Below are 27,819 nucleotides of genomic sequence, written 5' to 3'. Positions count from 1 at the left end.
TTTCACAAACAAAAATTTAAATAAAATCTGAACATATTTTATTTAAATATTACAATTACATTAATTTTCCTTTACCATAAAAGACATTGACGTTATTATGATAAGGATATCTATTGTGAGTTGTAATTAATAAAAAAAATATACCGTTTATTTAGCCGTGTTTTGTCTAACGTATTTTTATTATTTCATCTATCAATTTTATAAACAGATTTGGGATTCAATTTCTGCGTTGTCTTAGCCGTCTTTGGATTTTGAAGCTTTTCATTTTCATGTTGTCTGCAATGACGGTATAGGTATTTATCCTGTACGTTTTTAAAAAAAATTCTACAATTTTATTACTCACCCTCATAATATTTCTCTTCATACTTTGTTAAATGTTTTTTCTAAATCAATTAAATCTATATATCTGCTTATTTGTGATTGAAACACTGTTTGTGTTATAATAGAATATATGATCTTAAATACAACTTCCCTTTCCGAGCCTACTCTGCAATTCTATAGTCGTATCTATATTTCTATAGTCCATATATATAGTCCATTATCTACTATTGTTTTTAAATTTTCTATAGCGTCCTCGTGGCCTTCATGGATTTGCGTTAGATTAATCCCAGTGTAAATATTACAGTTCCTTTACCTCCCTTCTTGTATACCTCTTTTCATGCTCTATTCACAGTTATTTCCAATACGCTGCACTCCTTCAATTATCTCCTCTGTGCACTCACTTTCTATTTATCTTCTATTTTTTTAAAAATTACATTCTCTATCTCATTACACATTTTAAAAATTTGTTAATTGTCAAGTTTTCGGTGCTGTTTGTTTTCATTCTTTCTGCAAATTGTGCCCACGCTCACTTTTTCGCCTCTTGTATCATTGGTTTTAATCTTGTGTGTTTTTTATATATAAATATATAAATAGATAAGAACTCTCAGTATCGTTTTATATCCTCCTATCCTCCTCTTCTCTCCCTAAATCAAGATAGCTTTTTAAATAAAGTAAAATAAAATAATATTTTTCTTGAGATCATAAGGCTGTTGTCTTTTGAATTCACCCAATTAACTGGAATTAAATGAATTATCAAAAACCGAATAGGGGTTGACCTTGGATTGGTAATCGTTCCTCAGTTATTCGTAGTATTTTTCGGTATAGTTAAGGTATAATATAGGTATAGTTCGAGCAAATGTGCTGAACGAGCCCCAGCCAGAAACTATTCCAAATAGAAAGCAGTCCGTGAATTCCTCACACAAAACAGTTGGTGTCCTTACACCTAACAACATAACAGTTGTTGTGAATTAACGTAGTCTAAGGAAATTTATACAGAAGCTATAGGTTCAGGGTGAACGACCACCAAAGGCTGATTTCAGTATTTCAGTTCCTTAGCCGTTGACTATTGTAATCTGGAGTCATAAACATTTGTATGACCATTCCATAGAGGGGTACCATGGAGATTTGAATAGAGACAGTGCCATTTCGACATTATTTCAAGAGAAACTGGCGGACAATGATGGAAGCGATACTCAAACATAATTTTACAATATCTATAAGCTGCCCAGACGGAATAACGATCACGTACATCCCACAGGTCGGTTCTTTAGGAGAAAGCTGTTATATAATATAGTTTTGACCATCTAGTTATCTATGTAAAAATACCTGAATGGTAAATTAGCGAGATGGAGTGGCCTGTATTCTAATAGATAAGACCCTTAGTGTTCAAGAAGTCCCCACTTCTTTCTGAGAAATAAAACAGTTCTTTAAGCAAAATAATAGTTTTTTTGTTCACAAGTTATAACTTCCATGCTCTATTCTTCCATTAGATCTTTTGCTAATAATACAGGTCAAATTTCCCTGTATACAGCAATGAGTTCTTGAGACAATTTCATAGTTTTTCAGTTGTTTGTTCTCGGTATTAATTAGTTTCTCTTTCAAGCTTCTAGCTTATGTCTTGAATATATATTGTTTATAATTTCCTTTTTTTCACTTGTAAGTTCTTATAGTTTTTAACTTTGTACTCTGAATATATTTTTTTATAACCGAAGACAAATTTCTTATAATCATGTTATGCTGAAGACTCAAATAAAGTATTTGTTAAGGGTGTTATTTTTCACGTCTTTTCCGCACTTCTTCTTTTCGTTAACAATCGTGACCTCTTGTACTGGATCATATACTTTTTCTTTCATTTTTCTATTATTCCATTCTATTATTTTCAATATTCAGTTTTTTATTTTCCTCACTAATCTTATTAAGCCATTGTCTACATTCGTTATTTAACAGTGGGAATTATTTGTTTAAATAATATTTAAAATCTATATTTTTAGTATCTACGAATGCCATTATTATTAATATGCAGGTAAAAAAAATATAAAACTTGGATTACAGACCTAATAAATTAGTCTTATTTTACATCACAATCAATTGTAATAAGCTTTGTCTTCTACAAAGTCCGTTACTGCTATACGACTGCTAGAGGTTACAAAATCGCTTATCAGGCTTCTACGTTTTTGTTTAAACAACTAGATTTTGTTTGCATGATTTTGGCGCATTGTACGCATGTTTGATTTATTTAGATTTGTATGGAATGTTTCTCTATATGTTAAGCAGTTTTCTCTCTAAAACTGCTTAATGGTAATTCATGTAATTCATGTTATTATCAAAATAATATAGAAATTTTTTTCATAAATATACATGCTACATTATTAGATATTAATTTATCACTTCGCTTGTTTTTGTTATTGGCGTAAATGTGTTATATATTTGTAAATAAATAAAAAATATTTTTATAAGGTTGGTGGGTCATCTGTTTTTTGATAATGCTATTGAAATTACACTGGTCAATATTCTACATAGTTGTTGCTTTATTCAAATACTATTTTTTGAATGGAAAACAATTTTAGTAAAATTAGTATAACATTTATTTATTTTCTTCGTTTCTCGATTTGGTTGGATTGTGTGAAATCTGCTGTGCATTACTCCAAGTTAGCGGGTTTAATATGCGTAAAAAACGGTTGTTTGGCAGCTATTATGACATTTTGTAGAAGTTACAGTTGGTGAAGTAAAAGAAACAAACAAGAAATTAAGACAATAGCAGATAACTAACGAAAACTACAAAATAGTTACAAAACTAAAATTTAAAATATATTAAAAAATATGACCCAAACTATAAAAAAGGAAATATTGTAAATTAAGAGCGAATCCATAAGAAACTACTTTTGAAACCTGTGAGATGACAAGACATAGATTTATTTTGTATAGTCACCAAATATTAAAAACAAATAAATAATAAAAAAGTAGTTACAAAATATTACATATATATTATAAATAATAAAATTCTTAACCTTCTAAAACAGTACAATACTGAATCTAGCTTAATAAAATCTCATAAAAATGCTCAGGGTTACGGTACAAAACAATGATGGCTGCCGTAGTTCATTGGATTCGATCGCTTAGCAATAAATTAATTTGTACTGTTCATATTTGTTCATAATAGCAGGTAGTAATGGAGAAATAATTGATTTGTGAATAATGTCAAAAACAAACTTTTGTAGCGGTTCTAACGTGAAGAGACATTTGAGGAAATTCGATTCAGGTACTTATCTATTCAATTTTTATTTTAATTTGGTAAATTGGATTTGATTTTATACCAAATATATTTAACGCATGATTAACTATGTGAAAGTAATACAATCACAATGCGTTTATCATGAAGAGTCAATCGACAACATTGAAGTTTGACTCGTTTGAAAGTTTTGAGGTCTAGTGAACTAAATTCGAGTGTAAGCGATCAACAATTTATCGTGATGTATTGGGATTGTTGTATGTGTGATTTTTTTTATTAATATCTTGGAACGTTAGTAAAACTTTAGTACGTGATTTGCTGTACAGCATATAATCTAAATCTTATTCTAGATACTATTGTAACTTATTTTAAAGTCTATCCTAACTTATTTTAAAGACTATTCTAACTTATTCTACAGATTATTAAATCTCACTCTATGTGTCTTTTAATCAGTTTGTATGATTGTTTGCGTTAGAGCCTACGCACTCCACCGTCATCGAGCACATTTAACTGTTTCTTTCAGAATACTTCGCTTCGCTTCGTTATGGGTTCTAAGGGGATATCGCGCTGAATCAGTTTGTTGGACACGTAATATGGGGCATCAACGATGACTTGTAACTCTTTATTCTGGGACCTCTGGAGGATATCTATGTTAGATTCGCTAGTAGTACCCCACAGTTCAATACCATAAGTATTGACTTATACTGCAGAAACTTGTTATCTAATGATAATTTAGATTTACACTCTATCAGCCATTACATTTGGTTTAGTTTAAGCTCAAGCTGTTTTGTCACTATATGTTTTTTCCATGTCAAACGTCGATCAAAATGCATTCAAATATTTAACGTGGTCTGCTTGCGGAAGTTCATGATTATTCAATTTTACTGAGGGACATGTTCTTCTACAAGGGCGAATGTCACATGGGTAGATTTTGCCTCATTTGCTGATATTGGATCCCTGTGTGATGATAAAACTGCTGTATCGTCAGCATATGTTGCAACAGTAGTGTTTCTTAAGGTCGGTAGGTCAGCTGTATACAATAGGTTAACAATGGACTAAGAACATTGCCCTGCGGAACACCCGAATATATCGGGCGTACGTCATTGTATTCGTCACCCTGTTTGACAATAAAATGTCTGTCTATGAGGTATGATTTCAGCAGTTGAAAGTGTGTATGGGGCAAAAGCTTTTTAAATTTAACATGCAGCCCATTGTGCCACACCTTGTCGAAGGCCTGAGAAATATCGAGAAATGCAGCGGAGCAATATTTTTTATCGTTTAAGTTGTTGTTAACTTTGTTGTAAACAATACAAAATGTGACAACAAAAATATATTCTTATTGTCTGCTTGATATAAAACCGTCACAAAGGGTAAGGGAATATGAAATGCAATACATTAAGACACATGTAAAGTAATAATATTAATTAAGATAGAAATAAATATAATATTGATATAAATAATAAATATGTAAAATAAATGATAATATCAAATAGAAATGATTGCAAAAATTGAAATGATGCTAAAATTCCAAAAGACACTATATTAGATGAAATTCGAGATAATTCAGGCAGAGACAATTTGTAAATATTATACTTATTTATCCGTGAAGATATTCAGCAAGCAAATAGATCATAAAAATAGAAAAATAAAATAGAAACATAAAAGTGTCGTTACAAGTGTTGAAACATGGTTAAATGAGGTCAAAAAGAAAGTAGAAATGGAAATTCTGACTGAGTATACCATTGAATTTTGTTTGTTGATCAGTGTAATTGAAGATGAAGAGAGCTCGGACTATACATTCAGTTAATGCGTTATTTTAAATTTGGGGTGTATATAATTATATAAGTATATTATTGCGTGCATGTATAGATATAATATTATCTGAGTGTAAATATAAATGGATGCTTGTGGACTAAACTTAAAGGAGATACCACATAAATAGAGTGCGCCTAGAACTAGAATTAAGTTGCATGTCCATTCATGCAGCGACCAAATAAAATAGGCATTTATTTTGAAAACTATTTTAATATAAGTAAAAATGATTTCGTAGTGAGTATTTAATGTAATCAAATTTTATGTCCGCTAAACATGTATTTTAAATATTTATTTTTGATATATTATTGATGTTATTGATGTTATTATTGTTATTGATAATTAACGATGTAAAATATTGAAGTTTTGATGTAATTAATTGTTAAACGATCTAATCTAACTGTTAAATTCCATTGTTCTGAATTTACTCTACATAAAATAGTGTAGTTCTTCATTTAAAATTATTCAGTGTATGTAAATGCTATTCACTGAATGCTTAAAGTTGCCTTTTCGACATTCATTTTTGTTACCATCAAACACAGTACTTATAGTGCGACCTGGAGGTCCAAAATATACTAGAGTCATTAAACATAAACCCAGCTCAAACTTTCGAACTCTTTCAGGCGGCTTAGGAGTTGGTTAATCAACAATTTCCAGGTGTCTATAAGCGGTGAGTAAAATCCAAAAGGAAGAAAATTGATTGCTAGATGAATTGTATTTTTAAACTGTTTTAACATCAGGGTTTCATTGCATGCCAGTCAAAAAAGAAACACAATCCAGCATTCAGTAAATTTCTTTTCAGAGTGAAACAATTTTAAGAAAAAATGTAAGTATCTAATAACTATTCAAGGATCCAAGATATTTAGTTTTCAGTCAATATTGAAGCCAATTTAGACTTCAGGGTGCAAATATGAGTTTGAACTAGTAAATTAAATCTATTAGTAACCATTATTATATTCAAAATGTTGACGTAAAAAATTAAAGAAATGTATTAAACCACACCAATGTGGAAGCAACATGACTGCGGGATATCGTGAAGGAATTTAGCTTGAGCAATTGAGTGACGCGAACTAAAACGAACTCGTATAAAGTGTGTAAATGTTACTAATTTTAATTAGGAAAATACATACAGGTGTATTTATCTCGCACTCGCCTTGTTGGTGAATTAATACAAAACAATAGTAATACGTTAATTTATCATTAGGATTGTTCTAAGCCTATCCAATATGGATGTTATATGAAAAAAATAACAATATAAATTCTTTATTTTGAATAATTTTTAAACTTATTCAATTTATGAATTACCGCCGTACATTTATAAAGAATTTTAAGTTATTTGGACATTCAAAAACACCGCAGCGATGTGCTTATGTTATCTTAAAATTTGTGCCTTCACAAAGATACATATTGAAATTCTACTTACAGTTACTTTTTATAGATACTTTTAACAAATGCTGTATTTACAAAAATGTTAAGGATTTAACTTAAAATTAATTAATATTTATATTTATCTTTATAAATAACAAACTGCATAACAAATTCAAATTAAAGAAAATAACAAATAATATGCCAAAGTCGGCTCTTTCATAATTCCATTATCAAAATTGATTTATTAAATGTATTTATAGAACTAGATAGCATTATGTTGATTTTACGATGTATTAAAAATTCGGTCACATAGAGCAAACAGCATGCTTTTAAATTGATGTTACTACATTTTAGTATCGTCTCGTATATTTAAACTTCAAGCCTCCTGAGCTATTTGTTTTATTTAAATGCATATACTTCTTCGTGGTGGTTCTTTATCACTAACAGTCACTATCAATGTTATAATTTGCAGTGTTAATTCCTATATAAGTGATTGTTTTCACTGAGAGGATTATTATATTTTCTTAATTGTTAAAATGGATGATCTCATGCTTCACCGATGTTTAGGATTTCTGTTTTATGTCGCGGCCCTAGTGGTTGTCACATTTTTCTGTATATTTTTAAATTTTAAATTTTCTTTTACCCATTGGTACAGAAGAGGAGTTCCGTACATTAAACCTAAAGTTCCTTTTGGTAAGTTTTCAGCTCTTTGGTATTAGATTTTGATCTTAATTACTTTATACCGGTTCAGGTAATAATAATAGCTTTGGAACTGGTGCATTTTCTTATGGGATCGAAAGCCTAGACTGGTACAGGGAAATTAAGAAGAGAGGTCTGAAGTATGGAGGAGCGTGGAGTTGGGATAATCCCCTGTTAGTCATCGTTGACCCTGAATATATTAAAACAATTTTGGTAAAGGTCAGTGAGAAGTTAATTATATTAAGTATAAAATAACATATATACTTCAAGAGAATTTTTTCTCATACTTCGGCACTTTTTTAATTACATCTTAGATCATACATGATTGGAATCTTAATTTACAAGTTAATGTATTAGTGTTCTTCTATTGTGCTTGCATCAATATATAAGTCAGGATATTAAGACGATTGGGGGATAATAAGTTTTTGCCCAATTAAAATGTCGTGTGGTTTGCTTCGTTTCAGTCTTTGATTTCCTGCACGTTGTCCAGTAATTGTGTTGCTTCCATACTCTTTCACACTTTAAAGCAAAATATTATATAACTTCATAGATCTATTTGATTTTAAGATGATTAGTGGAGTTCCTCGCTGGCTACGTAGCAATAATAATTGATAATTAATTGAAGAACTATTTTCGCAACATTGGATCATTAGTCAGTTTAATGCAACTTCTTCAGTATAAATATATTTTATATATTGACAAACAAACCAATTTCTTTGATAGTATGTCAAGATGCGCGTGGATTTTAATTATTCAGTACAGTGCCTTCACTTGTAATCTTGTTCAGCTTTTTATCTAATGTGATGTTAATACTTTCGTTATGACGATTTTTATGCGATATTACATTATAAACATATCTTACCACCCAAATTTGAAAATTATTCTTGGAAAATTAACGTAATTTCATGTTATATCGTATGATAGTATATATTAATAGTAGCGTTTATTAATAGCGTTAAATTAATAGTAGCAGGAGATAATTTATTATCTGAAACACTGTCTATCATGAACTTGAATTGTTTTCCATTATTCAGGTAGTTGAATTTTATTTATTTCATTATTCAGGTAGTCTGAATGCTGTATACGGAAATACGGTTTATGATGAGGTCGAGTCATGATGATGGTGGAAAATTAACGTCTAGTCTACAGATTTGGTAGTTTTTCTGATAATGTTTGCATATACAGTTAATGTGTTGTTGCTTGTGGCATTTTCCATTATTGATTGCATTTTAGCAGCTTTTAATACAACATGCTCCTTGAATCTTATCAGTTGTAGAGTTATTATTATTACCTTAGTAAAAAGAAACACATATTCCTCTTTTACATCGATTGTGTTGGTATGTGGGAATTGATATCTCCCTTGACTTGAATTTTGGGCTATCTTATACGCTTTTATTACTGGTAACATTATGATGTTAAATTTGTCATGGAACATGCAAGATCGCCTTCACCTTCAGTTCACGTGGCATCCAATATTCTTGCCTTAGGATTGTTTTAATCGATTTTCTTATATTTCGCGTGAATCTTCATCTTTTTTACAGTTTTTAATTCTTCATTTTCAAAGCAGTGAAATAAATCTCTATAGGTAATAAAGTATGTTCATAATAGTTGTTAATAATGTTCATTTATATAAACACACATTTGTTTAGAATAATTGATTTTTTAATATTAATGTAACAATAATAACAATAATTTAATAATAATGAATAAGGGAATAAGTTTCCATGGCACTCAGGATAAGGAATAGTTTTCTAAGCTTTTTGATTAAACCACTCACACGTTTTTGGTAGTTATACATCCTGATTTGTAAGCTTCTTTAAATAATTTCTATAGGTTAAGGTTAAGAAGAGTTTCGTAAACTTTAATATTCAAGGTTTGGAAATAGTTCACAGGTTTCATTTTGAAGTGCTTCTATCTAAATTTCAGTAAATAACTGTAACTGTGTGTTTATGCAATACACATCATGCGTTAATATTAGTAAGTTCAGGGAGGTTATATTGAATAATAAGATGCATTTTAGAACATACGAAATCGTACTCTCTATTAAGATAACGATAAATATAACTGTGCTTAATATGCCGATATTTCATTAGTTAATTAGATGTCTTATATTTGGAATTTATTAATTATTTGGTACTTCAAAATGAGAATTTTGCGTTGTTAGGACTTTGACCATTTCACTGATCGTCATTTTTTTCACAATCCGAAATACGACCCCAAAAATGAGAGTCTCTTTGTGGTGGAGAAAGACGAGTGGAAATATATGAGACAAAACTTGAGTCCCACTTTTACTCCAGTCAAAATGAAAACCATGTTCGAGGGCGTTAAGAGGTGCACGGTACCATTAATTCAGTGCTTGGAGGAATCGGTTAAAAATGGAGAAATCATCGACATAAAAGACGTAAGAATACTATTTTAATTTTGAAATACAGCAACTCATTAAATAATTTGGATTACTTAGGTTATGTCGGCTTATACTATAGACGTGATAGGAGCTAACATCTATGGACTTCAGTTGGAAAGTTTCAAGGCTAAGGACTCGAAGTTTCGCGAAATTGGCCGAGAAGTTTTCAACATAACCTGGATGAAAGGGATCAAAGTGATATTTTTCCGCATGTTTGAAAAAATTGCTCGAAATCTAGGCATCACCATATTGTCCAGAGACATCATTATGTCTTTCGACCAGATCGTCAAGGATACTATTGAATACAGGAGAAAAAACGAAGTGAAATGTCAAGATTTTATGCAGTTGTCGATGGATTTGCATGATTCAACAAAGGACAAAGACAGACCGTATACATTCGATCATTTAGTTTCCAATATAATTGTTTTTTTCTTGGCTGGTTGGTTTAACGTAAATTAAATTTTATCACTTGAATATAGCTATATAATTGTCGAATAGGTTTTGATACTTCAGCCACTACCTTATCATTCTGTTTATATCATTTGGCAATGAATCCGGAGATTCAAGAAAAACTTCGGAATGAAATCATGATAACTTTGAAAGCGTGTAATGGTGACTTGACATTCGAGGCTATGAAAAATTTGACGTATCTTAGGCAAATATTAGATGGTAAGTTTTAAGTAATTTTGGATATGTATTGAACTAGAGTATGAAGCAATAGTGAGGTAATATCCTACTTATATACTGATAAATATATTTCGCTTCCATCTGTATCACAAATTGGTATTCTAGATTTATTAATTAACACATTTTCTGATAGTTCCCACTCGCTTAAGCTTATTCAGAAATGAGTAGTTCTTTTATATTCGCGCACTAATGTATGAGTTCTCAGGATTTCGTTCTTTTCATTCTACGAAATATATCTTGTCCATTAAGTTTCTGGTTTTTATGACGGTGGCTTTGTATTTTCCGGTGACTCTTTTGATTTATTCTCTGACTGTAGGGATTCCTATGTCTCGGTATAAGTATTGAGTACATACCAATGTTCGTTTACACTGATTACAAATATTTGAAAATTTGTTATTATTATATTATTGTCCTGAGTGCAATCCACAGCATAAACTAGTTTTAGCACTTGGTATTGGAACTTTTAATCCGCGATTTCGGTAATAAATATTTAAATTATTATAACTATGATGAACTTTATTCACCAATCTTAATGATTATGTATACTAGACAATAATTTATCTTCATGTACCTATTGTTTCTTTCTTTCCACGCTTCCCATTACTATTTTAACCTAAATTTTTCATATATACATATCAAACCTTAAATCTAATAATTGTCACGAACTTTCTTGAAAATCACAGAAGACAAAAGTACCAATTTGCATATTACTTATAAATAATAACAAAGTATTTAAAGATGCAACATTTGGTTCCAAATAAAAATCTATTTGTGTTCCATTTTGTATTGTACTTTGTTTCTGTTTTTAACTCTGAAGAGTCTGTTAGATATATATGATGTTAATATATTTACATATAGCTTTGCAAGCACTTATTTTAAATATTAAGCCTTCATTCCAAAGTTAATAGAAACTGGCAAGAACTATCAAAGACTTATGGCACTTCCTTGACCACACATCTAAAGAGTGACAATCCATTAGTTTATTTTGTTTAATTATTGATTTTATTCTCAAGAGTTATATTTTTTCAAATATATCATGACAACTTTTAATAGAGAAATAGATACGTAATATATAACATCATCAAATTGTTTATAAGCCTTTTGTATCATAATCACTTCGTTATTTTTTAGTATGCGGTTGTTCAGTTGAACCACTACCTTAGTCTAGTCAATGGCTTTTTTTAGGAATTATTTTAGTATAATAGTTATAGCAATTATAAGGACAGTAATAATAGACCATGGTGATAATTTGAGATTTAAGTTACTAGCATTATCGCGTTCTTCATACCCTGATAGCTATTGTAAGATGGAAGCTAATTGATTTTTAATTATTAAATTTTTGAATTTTTTATGTAAGCTTATGAATTTTAATGTTAAATAGTAATTTATCTGTAGGATCCGTAGTTTCTTGCTACTGTCTTCTGGATTTTCTTTTTACTTTTTTTTAAGTTCTCTTATTTCTGTTGGGTAATTTTGATCTATAACTATGCGCTTAATCACTTTGGCACTATGAGACTTTGTCGAATTATTCTCAATTAATGCCTATTCAAAGTGAAAAAATTATAAGAGTACATATATTAGATAAGTTAAATTAAAGACAATTAAAATATGTGAGAAAGACTTGAGTGGCTAACATGTAAATGATTATGTCGTTATAAACTTATATGGTTTAGGTTTCGGTTTCAAATGTTACATTTGGAATAATATATTTACAGTAAATCTACGACATAATTTTAAATAATTATTATAAACGCGCCGTGTCTATTTAAAGAAAACAATCGTAATATACTGAATCCTGTGCGTGGTATCTAATAGCTTTATTATATTTCAGAAACTCTCCGATTATACCCACCAATAAATGCTTTGTCTCGTGTAACTGTAAAATCGTATAAACTCAAGGATTCGAATCTAATCCTAAATAAAGGCGACAAAATTATTATTCCCGTTGTTGGACTCCACAGGGATCCCGAATATTTTCCAGATCCGGATCGTTTTGATCCGGACCGGTTCTCGCCAGAGAGAAAAAACTCCATACCATCCAATGTTTACATGCCTTTTGGTGATGGTCCTAGAGCATGTATAGGTAAAGACAGATTTAACATAATTAAAAATTTATTCGGTTGATTTATTTCATTCCAGGGATGAGATTTGCATTAATGCAGATGACACTGGGATTAGTCGAAATACTCAGCAATTTTAGGTTCAGCCAGTGCGATGAGACGGTTCCTGTAAAACCGAAACGTGGTGTGTTCATAATGGCTCCCAACAATGTGATCTATTTGAAAGCAGAGAAGATTTGTAATGGTTAAGATCTCTGTGATTTTTCTGTGATATAAAAAATAATTTAATGAGATATTTCAATAAAATATTTATATCTAGACGATGTTTTATTTATCAATTATTTCCATTATGATGTGATAATTTACCGTTTTATTTTGGTAAACTAGAGAGAGGTGCAACTTGGAGAACATATTCAAAGAGATAATAACTAGTTTACTTCTTTATGTTCAAACACAAATTCAAACACCCGATTATTTTATATTTTATCGATCATGTTTATAAACTTGTCTGCATATATTTAATAACATATCATTCAAGAATTTTATGTGATGATTAAATATTGCTATTTGATGGGAAGAAATATACTCTTCAAGAAACGTAATGTCCATAGTATCTGAGAGACCGAGCCTTTCGTAAGTTTTATGTTTTCTATTTTTAATAATATAAATTTAATTTTTTATTATAAAAACTCTGCCCTTTCATGATTTATATGGCTGAATTTTTTAAAGATATGGTTCTAGATTATTTTCGGACTGTAGATCGAAGTACTGCAGAGATAAGAATACCTTAAATAATTGTAAATAAAATGATAAAGCAATCAGTCTCTTTTGTAATTATAACTCGGTATTAGCCTATAGCAATTAGTTCATTTAAAAAAGCCAAAGGTTAATTGAAATATTGAAAATATTGTTTCATCGCTCGTTAACAGTGACCACTCGAATTTTCAAGGGTATGTATTTGTCATGCAACAGTCGCGTGATGTAACATTTATACATTTATTTCCATAATAATACAATTACTATATACATGTTCTACTAAAGGATTCATTAAAGGTTCATTAAAGAATTCTACTCCAATAAATGCTTTTATTTTCCTTATTCTGATGTGAAATTGTTCATAAATGGTGGTAAATGAAAGACTGACTGAAGTATTCGGGAAATTTGTTCCCATACTCACAGGGAATTTTGGACCAATAAAGTCGAGATTGTAGTTACTACAAGGTAATTTGGAAACATAACATGGCAAGTGTTTCGAGGTATATAAACACCAAAGGAATATCAATAAAGGTATATACAGATAAGCAAACACAGTGCTATATCATCATCGCTTGAATTTCTAATTATTCCGACGAAAAGTGGGTTTTGTATCGGCTGAACAATTAGTTTTGATGGGTTCTTACTTAAAGAGAATAAGATGATTAGGAGAGCTTCACCATTAGGGTTTTAGCCCTGAAGATATAATCTGTAACGATTGCGAAACTTTTAGCTACTTTTAACCAATAAACGTAGTCTTAATCCAGAAGCTAATAATTCAATAGTAAATTTTGTTAAATTTCTCAGTTTAAAGAACAGTAATAATTTGCACTATTACTTTTTTTTGTTCTTGTCTAAAAACCAGGCGGTGGAATGCATGTCGCATACCTGGTCGCGGAGATTTAGCTTGGAGTGACAAGTTGGACCGCGTTATGTGGGACTGCCTCTGGGCTTACCAATACACTAAACCGAAACCGCTTTACAACTGACCCGTGTGGATCGCTACTGCTACTGCATTAAATTTGGGGATATGGCACCCGTTGATCGGGCAGCCGTTATTAGGCACGAGGGCCCGGCGATTATATTGATTCACGAACCTGAGTTAACACACAACTGAGTATTGTTGTATGGGGGCAAAAGTTATGACTGTAGCGACGGATTAGGTCGGTTCAGCCTGGAAGGGGGGAGCATGTCGACCAGCTCGCGAACAAGCGCATTTTCAGAAGAACTTGAGCTGAGTTGTTGTTTGTTGGAATAATTGAAATATGAAGTGCTTGATTTCTAGAGTGTCAGTTTCCCTATGAATTTGATTATTTCTGAAAAACCATGGAAGGTTTAATATTCTCCTGAGGAGCTTATTTTGGAAAACGTGAAGCCGTTTGACCTGGTTGGGTGTAACAAACTTGAAGTAGACATTAGATCCGTAGAGGAGTACGGACCGAATTAACATCTTGTAAAATAAGCATTGGTTAGGACCAGAAGAACTGCTCCAAGCTTTTTATGTTAGTCAAGAGCGTGATGGATGTGCGCGGCTAGACGGGTGTTCTGTTCTGGTGTGTTAATTTTCGGAATTGGATCGGATTTCAGGAGAAGAGATTGGTAGTTTTTCCAGTCGGTCTTTTTCCTGAATCTTGTTAGTGGGGCTTGAGTGGTGGCGCAGATTCTGAGTTTGAGAAGGACCGGACGATGATCAGAGTCTAATTCGTCAAGGACTCGAACTTCGGAATGGCGATTTACATCTTGAAGAATAAAGAAATCAAAGATTCTGGCTGCGCCTTGAGAAACTGTACTAGGGTGATGGGTGGGTTCATCTGGCAGGGCAAGACCATAACCCACGGGATTTACCTGCGGGATTCGCTCTGGAACACCCCCAGGTGGGGTGGTGGGCGTTGAAATCGCCACCTATTATTTTTGGAAATTTTCCTTCGACGAGTGATCGGTATTCGGCATAGTTGAATGCAGAAAATTTCCTGTACAGGGATGTAATCACGAAGGGACGTTCTTGGACATCGATTTTAATGGAGGTTGTTTCGAAGTTGTTTACTGATAACGATGGAAGGAGCTCGTGTTTGACCCCTTTTCTGGCCAGAATGGCGGTTCCACCGCCTCGACCCGGAGTTCTATCGTTTCTGTAGACCAAAAAGTGTTCGAAAGAGAGACGATGCGAAGGTTTCAGGAAAGTTTTCTGGATGAGAACGATATCGACGTCAAAGAATGTCATGGCGTCTTCCAATTCTGCTTGCTTTCCGTAAGCTGTTTGCATTCCATGTACATCTTTTTGATTCTTCATGAAGTCTGTTATCGTAGCAGTGAGAATTTTGATTTCTCCTTCTTCGGAAGCCTTTGCGCTCTTTTCCAACTTTTCCGTCTGCTTGTTCAGGGCGTCGGTTTGTGCTTGAGCGAACATTTTCACTTTAGCTATCTGCTTTCGCAGGTCTTCATTCTGTCTTCTTAAATCTTCTATGATGCACTATTACTATGACGTTTCTTTGGGGAATATAAAGCACCACAGAGCATACATGAAATTTTAAAGGTTCCTAAGCATGTCTGCAACTAAACTGCAGCTAAAACTTGTGGAATCATGACGTATTTTTTCTTCTAAACGATACTTTCATTGACCACTGTGGCGAATATTGCCACTAATCTAGATTTCTTTGGGAAACTTGCGAGTCGTAAGATAATTCTGAATCTATAATATCTAATACCGTTGTGTCCATGTTAATTTTTCGTTGAGAAATATCAAAAGCCTAATTATATCACTTGACGGATGCTTGATTTCTTAAGCAGAACCAATTAAATACTTCGGCATCCATCTTAAAGGCACGTTAAATTGGAGACATCATTACCCGTTATTATATAAAAAGCAGAGCAGATCAAATTCAATATCAAACAACTGTACTGGTTAGTGAAAATATACTCTCAAATTGATCTAACATCAAAGAGATTGGTTTATATATAATTTGAATCTATGGAGTTGTATTAAAACACCAAGCCGTCTAGTATTTCAATGCCGCGGAAACAAGGTTCTTCGACTAATTATCAATGTTTTATTGATTGATTGCACATTGATTTATTGTGTTTTCCAAGATTTTGACTTAAAGCATAAAATAAGGTTGCTGGATAATACGAACGAAATCAGAAGATTGAAGCGTACCAAACCACATAAACTTTTATAGTGTATAATTGCTCTTAACTTCACCTTAAGTAGTCTAATTTTATTTTAATTTGGGAAATAAGTATTTTTCCGGTACTCGTCTTGCTTGCGTATTGATGTACAACAGAACAATAATAATAAATTAAATTGTAAATTAAGATTGTATTAAGCATATTTAATGTAAGATGTAACTTGAAAATAAAATTAACCGGAGAAAAATTAAAAGAGAAAAACTTAAAGTAGTGGTCGAAATATTGTTATTTAGATTTTTATAAATAATTTTATTATGTTAGAGGAATGCATTTGCAAGTTAACAGACTCTATTTGGCTGCGTGGATTTAGAAAATTATAATTGCAAATTTTTTTTGGGGGCTGTTTAAACATATTAGTAGCATTTTTAAACTGTATCATCTACAATATCAATAAATTAGTTAATTAGTTAGTACAATCAATAATCTTTAACACAGCCTTTTCTTATACTTTTTAGAAACTTATTTACTGTTCGATTTTGGACGAACGGGCAATATTCACATTATTAATATAACGCAAACTGTCTATATAAAATCACTTTTTCCTAGCTTACTAATAAAAAGTAGACGAAAATAAATAGTAATTGAATATAATGTTTAACGATATCAAAGTTAATTTTCTTGTCAATTACCTACTTATATATTCACCAGATAAATACCATTACATGTTTACATATAGATCAAATGGTTCAATAAAAATAGTACCTTTAAATTCTTTTTAAAGTCTCCTTTTACTAACGAGAGTTTATCTGGACTGTACCTACAGTTTAACGTGGGCTCCGAACCACGATACTCGGCATTAAGCCTACCGACTGGCGAATGACCAACTTAGAAATCATCCCAGAAGATATCTGGTCTTACCCAGCTTGATTACTGGCGTGACTGTGATCATTTTCCTTGTCGGATTTTGCCCTCTTGTCTAAGGACAACCACAAATGTTAAATAATCACAAACATAAATTTACGACCATGACCCAGCAGGATTCGAACTAGCTACTATCGTAACAGTAGGAGGACCGTACTGTTGCCTTTATTATTGCGCTAACCAAGCCGGCTGGCGTAAATTTTGACTTCCTTTTTGAGAAGAACGGGGGAACCTGGAGGTTCGAAATTTGGCAAGGTTATAGCTTATATCGAGGAAGAATTTTTAGGCTTACATATTGTAATATGCGCTACAAATAAAATAAATTCCAATAAAACGAAATACGTCCAAATCAAGCAAGCAAGTCATCATATGGGTGACACAAAATATATAGACAAATATTTTAGGCTCTGGCCGATGCGCTACCAGCTGCAACTCTTATGTGGTAGATTATTCGACGTTTCTGTTTAACTACGGACGCGTAATTTTTAAAATAAAAATCTGGTAAGGTTGTACCATAAAATGCCGGCTGGTAATTTTTAATCGGAAGACAAATTTGAAACGATATTAAAACGGAAAGTGTATTTAATTTTCAGCAGTGTAAGATATTTAAATAGATATTAAGATATTGTCTTGTTTTAGTGTTGGGAACTATCGACTGAAATTGACTACATTTTACTATCGACTGTTTTCGATCGCTTTTTTCGGTCCCACTGATTTTGTTACTATTTACTATCGACTATTGCAGTCGTGTACTTTTAGTTACTATATTTGGTTCTACTTGTTTCATTCGACTGATTTTTAACATTCTGGCTCTGTCGTCCTAGTCGTTATCTTGATAGAAATGTACCCAATAATGTTAAAATACAATAAAACATTTGTGGGTACTCTATGCCATAGAAAAATTCCATTCCTTTTTACAGATCCACAGAACATTCAAATATAGAAGTAATTCTACTTCGTTTAAAATCAAATTATAAATTGCGTGTTATGTATTATTATTATTATTATGATTGTATTCAGTATTTTTTTTCCTTTTCTTTATTAAAGTTGGTTCATGAAAAAATTTATACATCTCCATCTCGCTTAGTACCGTTGGAGAATATAACCACTTATGAAATTAAGTGCCCCAAGCAATTATGTCTCACAATTTATACAGGAAAGGATTCGTAAATTTTCGTGTGACATCACGAATTGAAAAAAAACAGTCGAACCATGAAATTGTAATAGTAATTACTATTTTCAGTCGCTAGTTTTTTGACCATCGACTGTTTCGGCTGTTTTGCGACTATCGACTGTTTCGACTGTCTTCAGTCGATAGTTCCCAATGCTAGTTATTTCCGTATTGTGGAAACTATTAAAGTGTTGTACCAAGTTTAGATAAAAAACGATTAAGAATATGACTATGTATGACTATATATATAAAATTATATTTTACTTTTTTTTGTAGAGAAAACAAATTAATATGACCGCTTTATCGGAAGGTATATACAATTGTGAAAGAAAAACTCGACATATGCGGAAATTTCATCCGAACGTAGAACAATATTTGAAAATAATAAGAATCGTCTGTCTGGAATTTTGAAATCAGCTTTTGATTTAATTTGATATTTGGTGAACAGAGAACAACTTAGAAAATTTGTTCTTGCTTAAGGACTGATAGTAATTGATATTCTTCTGATTTATTTCAGGTTTCTGTAATAAACGCATTTCTTAACAAAGCATTAGCCAAATGCAGCATTGCAGGTAATAAATACATGAATTTGTGCACCAAGAGTTAAAATTAATGTTGCAAGAATATTAACAATTATACATAGTTTCACAAAATTTTAATTCATAATTTTTTGGCGAGTTATTAGTTCCTACGTGTGATATAAGATAGAGTAGAAAGTAGTATAGGAGCTATTTGCAACGGTGAGATCGGGGAGTGGTAAAGAACTATGTAATTGTATTTGAAAATTTAGGTAAATAAATTATTCTTTTAATCTGAATTGGTGTATTTATGGTTACTGCAATATATATTTTAGGTTACAAATATAGATAAAAGATGCAGACTATATGAATACATAAATGAAGTACTGAAAATATGCAGCAGTTAAAATAAAATTAACTAGATCATTTGCATAGCCAGAATACATAGGGCAAATAGATGAAATTATAATAAAAGTATACTTGAAAACATTTTAGAGCATTGATAAATATTAAGGTGTTTAACAATTAATAAGATATGTGACTATATGGTATTTTATTATTTGAACTGTGTATCAATTATTTTCATTATTTACTTTATAGACAAATAAAGTCAAACATGTAATACATTATTTATTATTCCATATTTATGTTCATAACATGAAAGTAAAAAAATATTATGAATATTTATACTTGATGCTATGAACATGTTGTAGTTCTGAATATAATACTATTTATGATATTTTATTATGATGTTCAGTTGTATAGTAATTTACACTTATTAATATTGAAATTATTGATTATTGAAACTTAAAACAAGTATTAAATTAGATTTAATTAAATGCCATTTAAAAAAGTTTTGTCAGTGTTAGATCTTGACAGAGTTATTTTAATATGTTTTAATATACAGTCATTTATTATTTTATTTAATGTTATTATGAAATACATTTTTGATATTATACTTAAGATACTGCGAAAACACAACAAAACTCTTTCAGAAACGTATCTTTATTAAATTATTCTATTTACTCTGTTAGGAGAGAAACATGATTAAAATAAATTGTGGTCGAAATTCGATAATACGTAATTTTTTAAATAACATTTTTTTTAATGATAAATATTTAAATTTTGCATAATAATGTGCAGTTATAAATTACAATTTTTTTATTTTTCAATTAGTGCTAACTATTTTTAAAAACTATTGGTTGTGATTATTTTTTAACTAAATATTATAAGTATTACCTCGGTCAGGTCAAACACAATGTTACTGTTCTGTCAATATATCAATATTTGCGGAGGAAGCTTATCTCAGGGCAAAATGAAAGCGTGTTCAAGTTTACTTGTATATAAACATCAAATAGAATACGCATCATAAGATAATGAAATATATTTTAAGAAAATTTGTTCCTGCTGCGTTACGCAGCCAATTATTTATATTATTGCCTATAAATCGTTCCAGCGAGTTTCAAGAATGTATTTAAAGTTTTCGAACGCATGCTGTCTAGCCGATTGAAAATCTTTCTAATACCAGGACCGATAAATATAAAGTAATATTGTAATGTTGAATGAAAATAAATAATTTGTTAATTTCGTTTATAATTTGCTATAATTTATATAAGTTAAGTAAATTTTATTAAAGCTTATTCCATATTTAAAAATAAAGGTTTAATTAAAAAACTATTATACATAATAAATAATTATTAATAATACATTAGATTGATAGTTTGAAGATGTGAAACTTTGAAGGGTTTTGGATGAAAAACCAACCCAAATCTAAAAATAATTGTCCGTGAATTGCTGCTTCAAAGGTATGATCCGAAGTCATTTCTGAATCGAATAGTGGCGGGTGATGAAAAATGGATTTATTTGGATTGGCTCTAATGCCAAATACTTTTGGTCGTAAGACAATGCTCTGTGTTTGGTGGGGCCAGATTGACGTGAAGTATTATGAACTGTTGAAACCTGGTGAAACAGTTAATAATGATAGCAAAATCGGCCAAGGAAGCGTTGAAAGCACTTGGCTGGGACATATCATTGCACCTTCCGTACTTTTCAGTCCTTTCAGTCTTTCAATCATCAACTCGTCGTTGATTTTGGTCAAAAGTGAGCTTTGTGGCTTTTTTAAATGTTTTCGTCGGTAACAACCTCTTTTCCGTGTACACTGCGTTCACCTTCTTTGGTGCTCATTTCACTACGTCTAAACTCCTTCTTCTCCTCCTAAAATCCTTGATGGTTGATTTTCCTTTTTGATTCAACTGCATTTTTTCCCTTCAAAAAGCAATATTTTATCAACACGCGAAATTCTTTTTTATCCATTTTTTCACAATGACAAAAGTTGCTTCATTCAAAATGCTATAACTCACAAACTAATGATCGGACAGCTGTCAAATTTATACACGCATCTTTTGAGGGTAACTAAAAAACATATTGATTTAATTATAATATCACCATCTATGTGTCAGGCCGGGGATTTTTCAATTAACCTGTTAATGCAATAACGATGCGATTTAAGTAGGTTATAAAAAACGACCAAAATCAACCAAAAGCAATGGATTTGTCTTTCATCAGAACGAAACTAGACCACTCACTAGTGACTAGGTCAAAATTGGGAGCAACTGGCTGGGAAGTTTTGATGCATCCACCGTTTCACCAGAAAAGTGAAAAGATACCATCGATCAAAATGGCACATATATCATTAATTAGCATTTAAAATATTAATTAATTAGTATTTTTTCTAATATTTATTTTCTTTATTCATAAATTAATATGGAGCAGACCTTGTACATTTTTTGGTAGTCATGCAATCCATTTGTTTTGTTTTAAATAATGCAAATAATAGATAGTGTGTATATATATGTAGGTTTAAAGCACATTGCACTGTAGTAAGTAGAAGCCTTTCCAAACTTAAAAAATGAATTCTACTCTAGTTTTACAATATTTATTAACCTACAGTGGGTTCATTTTATTGCTTGTTCTATCGGGGATCTATTTATATTTTCAATTTTCTTTCACTTATTGGAAAAGGAAGGGATTTTCTTATATAAAACCCAAATTTCCTCTAGGTAAGTTGAAAATTATTACGATGTAATTTTAATTAGTTTTTGGTAATAGGTCAGTGTTTTCAGTGTTCCTTTTTATATTTCAATTATTACAATTTTATTAGTCATCATTACCGTTATCATCAATTAATTATCAAAACTTTATAACGACGGTCACTATTTTACAATCGTGAAGCCATCATCTGGTATCCATTCTCGTTCTTTCGTCACTCTGGTTCGGACATCAATTCAGCGGTTCTTAGGTGATTACATAAAGCTTTTCGACAGACTCTGAGTGTGATTGTAAGCTGTTCTTATGACTGACTAATACATAATTACAATTTTCCAGCTATAATAGCTAATTGATCATAAAATATAACATCATCCATTAAAAATACTTTATTACTAAGTACCAAAACAGTTTATTTTATTCGAGGTTATGAATATTGCAGTGTGTTTATGGATGGTTTTGTGTTTGTCGCTGCTATATTGGGCATATCGGGTAATATAGTATGGGCACTGCTCATGTTTTTGGTAAAATCGTGTATATGATTTGAAAAACAGGAGTTTATCAGTATTTGAAGCCATTGCTGCTGTAATAAGTCCTTCGGCACCAACAGTATTGGTAAGAAGTAGACATTCTCTTTGTGTGCCGGTTACGCATATTACCATAGTATGTTAAAAAGTCAGTTATTGAGGAAAATCAGTAAACATATAAGAATATTAAAGAATATACTAAGAATATTTTCATAATTTTATAAAACTTCTTCTCATCCTTCTCGTAATATAGCGACACAGTGGTAAAATATTGACTCGTCTCATCTCATTCTCATATCGAATCATTATCATCGATTAATTTTCGCACTTATTGGGCTTCTTGAAACCGTCTACCATGTTGGATGCAACATGGTAACATGAGTAATATAGTATTTAGATAGTGCTATTCTTGATTATGCGCTGGGTGCGGTAGAATTCATTCGAGCTCTAACAGTTCACAAGTTTTGCAACGTGTGGACTAGTGTTATCATGCAAGATAATGAGTTTCCGTGTATAATTTACTATTGGTGGTCTATTTTCCATAAATACGTCTTTTAATCTTCTTCATACCTGATTTCACCAGCAGCAACACTATATGGCTATGAATATTCCGCTTCGCTGTCGATGCACTGAATAAATCCACTCTTCATTGCCGATTACAATATGCTATAGAAAAATAATTATTTTTAAAATCGTATTGTTGAAACGAAAAGCAATTCGTGGCGTGTGTAATGGCATCTAATTGCCTGGAAACAGTCATCTCACCAATTGCTGAGTTGTTTTGAAGAATCTTTTTACCGTTTAAGTTGGGTCGTCCAATAGGTGTAGCAATTTATTGTCTTCGCACCTTCTTTTAGGTTGTTCCTCATTTGTTAATTGACGTGAAAATCACATAATCACTTTCGTCCCTAATAACAGGGAAGAAAGTTAAACATTTACTCTCTTGAGAAGTACACCCGTGTCTTCTATAATGGCGGGAGGAAAGAATTTCTTATGCATATTTATACTCGTAACTAGGGACTGTTTATTGTGTCGCTACAACAAATTGTTTACCGCTATCATTAACGTTGCTAACCCTAACCTTAAAAATAAGCATCGATGTTGTTTTGTCATCACTCCATTCAGTAATCCAGAAAAAAATTAGCAATACGTTATCATCTAATGAACCCACGGAGAAGGAAGATGTTATACGAAATTTTGATGCAGAAGCGCGACTGATAATTACTATAAATATAAATATAAATACAGATACGTTGCAGAATGTTCAATTCGCTATTAACAACACAAGTTGTGCACATTGTGAAGAATGTTATGCTTATAAAGATCAAACTTCTAATTGGAAATGTCAGATGGACTCTAACAACCCATAGTATTTCCAAGGCGTTATCAAAATATAAATAAAACTTACGTCTGTCCATATTTGTTATTTGAAAGAAAATTTTTCTTTCAGGAAACAATAACTGTATTGGCTTAGGTGCATTTTCTTATGGAATCGAAACATTGGATTGGTATAGGCAGTTGAAAGAAAGAGGTTTGAAATTTGGAGGAGCCTGGAACTGGGCCAATCCGGTGTTGGTTATCTCTGATCCAGAGTATGTCAAAGATATACTGGTCAAGGTAAAATTCGTACAAATCTTTACGCTCGTATCATATAGCGCTTGTTTTACAGGATTTCTCCTACTTTACCGATCGAGATTTCTTCCATAATCCCATTGACGACCCAAAGAATGAGAATTTGTTTGTTGTGGAGAAAGACGAGTGGAGATACATGAGGCAACACTTGTCGCACACCTTCACCTCTGCTAAAATGAAGATGATGTGCCCTGGAGTGCTGAAATGTACCGAACCCTTGTTGGATTATATGAACCAGTGCTCTGCATGTGGGAAAGATATTGACGCTAAAGATGTAATAAATCGCAATAGCACAAAATCATTAGCACTATTAAAATTATGTTTTAGATCATGTCAGCTTATACGATCGATGTCATTGGTTCAAACATATTTGGGCTGGAACTGGGTACTTTCAAAGCTGAAGACTCTAAGTTCCGAGAGATTGGTCGTGAAATATTTCGCATCAGTGTTATGAAAGGTGTTAAGACGATAATGACGAGAGTTTCCGAAGGCCTTGCTCGAACTATGGGGATATCGATTCTACCAGGAGACATAACTGACGCTTTTTCCGAAATAGTTAAAGATACCATCGATTATAGGATAAATAATAATATTAAACGACAAGATTTTATGCAAATGGTTATCGATTTATACATGGAGACTAAAAGCAGCGAGAGACAATTTACTTTAAATCACCTGATAGCTAACGTGATCGTTTTCTTTATAGCTGGTAAGTCTGAAATAATTCTGTCGTGATATTGTAACGATATAATGTCATTTAATATTACAGGTTTTGACACATCCGCTACGACACTTCATTTCGCCTTATACGAGCTGGCGCTTCATCAGAATCTCCAAGACAAAGCCCGAGAAGAAATTGATAGAATCTTGAAAAAATATAATGGTGACCTAACATACGAAGCAGTACAAGAAATGACCTATATCAGGCAGATATTAGATGGTATATTCAGTTGATGGTATGATTCTCATTTATAAACAAATTTTGTTTGTTTTAGAAACTTTGAGACTATATCCACCGTTAAATGTTGTTGCACGTGTAGCAGTTAAACCATATAAACTAAAAAATACCGATTTATGGTTAGAGAAAGGTAGTAGGGTGGTTATACCAGTCATCGGGTTTCAGAAAGATCCTGAATATTTTCCTGAACCAGAGCGTTTCGATCCAGAACGATTTTCAGCAGAAAACAAAAGTATTATTCCTCCATATGTCTACCTACCTTTCGGTGAAGGTCCAAGGATTTGTATAGGTGAGTTATAATTGTAATTTGTAAAGGTAAATCCAATATATGATAAGGTTCGACTATGTATGAAATTGAAAATGAGCTTTTAAGTTTTTTGATTAGTAGATGTTTACTTGCATTTTGACACATTTTTCGCTTTATAAAGGCTCTTATTAAAAATTGGCATTTATATTAATCAACATATTTTCCAATATTTTCTACAATATTTAACCATTTTTCTGGTAATATGAAGATATCCTGTCGTAAGAATGATCTTCTGCACGGTCTAGAACTGTATGCCTACCAAGCTGTGCTGCATCGATCTGAAAACACCCTAATAAGAAGTCGCTATGTCTAGTGAATATGATGCTAGAGTCAGAAGTTCTCATTCTAACTGCACCAGTGTACATTTTACAACTTTTGCATTATGTGGCCGAATGTTGTCAAATAATAAGATAACTTATACTACTATATTACGCTATTAGTTGCTGTTTTTTTTTGCAAAAGTACTTTGTTCACTTTGATGAATTGACTAAATAATTTCAATCGTTATTAGCAGCTCGTAATATGTAACACCTTCCATAGTTGACCCCTCCATGCAGAAGAATGTGTGAAAAGAAAATTGTAAGAACACTTTTAATATATATTTAATATTGATGGAGTTGATCTGCAGAGTTCTCCTGGAGTAACCCATAACATTTTGTGAATAGGATTATCGTAGTTGATCCCTTTTTGAGTGTTATAGAAATTTTTGTGACCATTTTCAATCATTTTAGACCTTACACATTGCATATAAATGCAATATTGAAAGGGTTGACTCATGAACCGCAAACTACTCCGACGTTCTTTGAGAATTTGTCAGATTTCGCTCAATAAGTTTTTCAATTCATTATCTTCAAACTTGTACAGCTCTTTAGGCCGTTCTTCGTCATTGACATTAAAGCCCCATTTTTTAAATCTTTGAAACCAAAACTGACTACTGAGATATAATGAAGATCTATCATCATAAATTTCTGAAAGTGTCTGATGGACTAGCAGATTTCTTCAAATAAAACGACAAAAGTAATGAATATCGGTATCAAGCATTCCATGATTAGCGGATGTATGTCCTTTTTATTATTAATTACATTTAATATTAGATATGAATAGTACAATCTTAATTTCCACAATTTAAATTAATTTATTACTACTGTTTTGTTGTACATGCATTAATATAAAAGCAAGGCGAGTACAAGATTAATACATCAGTGTGTATTTCCCAAATTAAAATAAAACTAAACTACTTAAGCTAAAGTTAATAAAATATATTTTTATTATTAAATTTATTAATATATTTTTTTGTAGGAATGCGATTTGGCAGAATGCAGAGCGCAATTGGTTTAATTCAAATCTTGAAGAACTTTAAAATCACGTTGAGTCCTTTAACACAAACGCCCATCAAGCCAAAACGGGGCGTATTTATTATGTTGCCCGATGATAGGATTTATATTAAGGCTGAAAAGATTTAACAAAATACATATATATATATATATATATATATATATATATATATATATATATATATATATATATATATATATATATATAATATCGAAAAATAAGTTATAATTAGTTACAGTGTTTTATAATAATAGTACTAACATGAACTCGATGTGGTTCGCTTCTTATTATTAATTTGCAGGGGTTCCAACTTTGACTTGGATCCGTTCTGTTAATTATCAAATATCTCTTAAGAAATGCTAAATAATAATATGGTCTAATAAGTAATGTGAATTTTACTTACCAAATCTAAATTAAGAGATTGGACCTAAATGGTTACCAAGTACATCATAATGTGATTAGCAAAGCGTGTGTTACGGGACACTAAATTGAGTAATCTACGCTCAGCATAGAGCGTAGAACATGGGGCTGCGTAATATATATTGCACATGGGTGTAGGAAAAGCTCAAAATCAGCGTCTGGGTGTTTTCGTCCGCGGAGGATATTTTTATAAAAGTAAATACTAAAAAGGGATACAAAATTTAATTAGTAATTTGCTTAATGGGTTATCGTCTATAATAAATCCTACAATTAATTGTCTCCGATCTTTTCTCCCCAGGCCATGAGAGACTTCAGCAGATGAAAAATACATTACAATCGATGTAAAATATATTAAACTAGAAGCTAATAATACTAGCACTGTCCATAAGACCAAATTAAAGAGCAAAAGGATTTACGACTAGCAGCTGTAATTCTATTGCAGGCCAAATTCTATAAAATATACATTTATTTGAAAATGTATACCAACATATAATTTTTGGTTAGTTTTTTTTTATTAGAACAGAAA

The 27,819-nt window shown here is 31.5% G+C and overlaps 1 protein-coding gene across 1 annotated transcript; it reads left to right on the top strand.

Annotated features, from left to right (window-relative positions):
- Positions 1-7,237: 7,237 nt before the first annotated feature.
- LOC143196350 (uncharacterized) lies at positions 7,238-27,001 on the top strand. The gene is made up of 15 exons (XM_076404014.1): positions 7,238-7,423; positions 7,482-7,648; positions 9,594-9,830; positions 9,891-10,272; positions 10,332-10,502; positions 12,352-12,603; positions 12,660-12,826; positions 19,069-19,123; positions 21,976-22,128; positions 24,092-24,258; positions 24,311-24,547; positions 24,601-24,982; positions 25,043-25,213; positions 25,269-25,520; positions 26,838-27,001. The coding sequence occupies exons 1-15, from the start codon at positions 7,267-7,269 to the stop codon at positions 26,999-27,001; spliced, it is 3,114 nt and encodes a 1,037-aa protein (XP_076260129.1). The 5' UTR covers positions 7,238-7,266.
- Positions 27,002-27,819: the final 818 nt, after the last annotated feature.

This window comes from Rhynchophorus ferrugineus, unplaced genomic scaffold (assembly GCF_030347505.1).
Source record: "Rhynchophorus ferrugineus isolate W39M unplaced genomic scaffold, kcgeb_rfMv2 rfM4, whole genome shotgun sequence".
In the NCBI taxonomy this organism is placed as follows: Eukaryota; Metazoa; Arthropoda; class Insecta; order Coleoptera; family Curculionidae; genus Rhynchophorus; species Rhynchophorus ferrugineus.
The sequence above is the reverse complement of the archived record's forward strand: the minus strand, read 5'-3'. Positions and strand labels throughout refer to the sequence as shown.

Bases quoted from the DNA above. Each gene is read 5' to 3' on its own strand.
- LOC143196350 (XM_076404014.1), top strand. From the start codon at position 7,267: ATGGATGATCTCATGCTTCACCGATGTTTAGGATTTCTGTTTTATGTC. The intron at 7,424-7,481 runs GTAAGTTTTCAG...ATACCGGTTCAG, and splicing joins TAAACCTAAAGTTCCTTTTG to GTAATAATAATAGCTTTGGA. The intron at 22,129-24,091 runs GTAAGTTGAAAA...TTTTTCTTTCAG, and splicing joins AAAACCCAAATTTCCTCTAG to GAAACAATAACTGTATTGGC.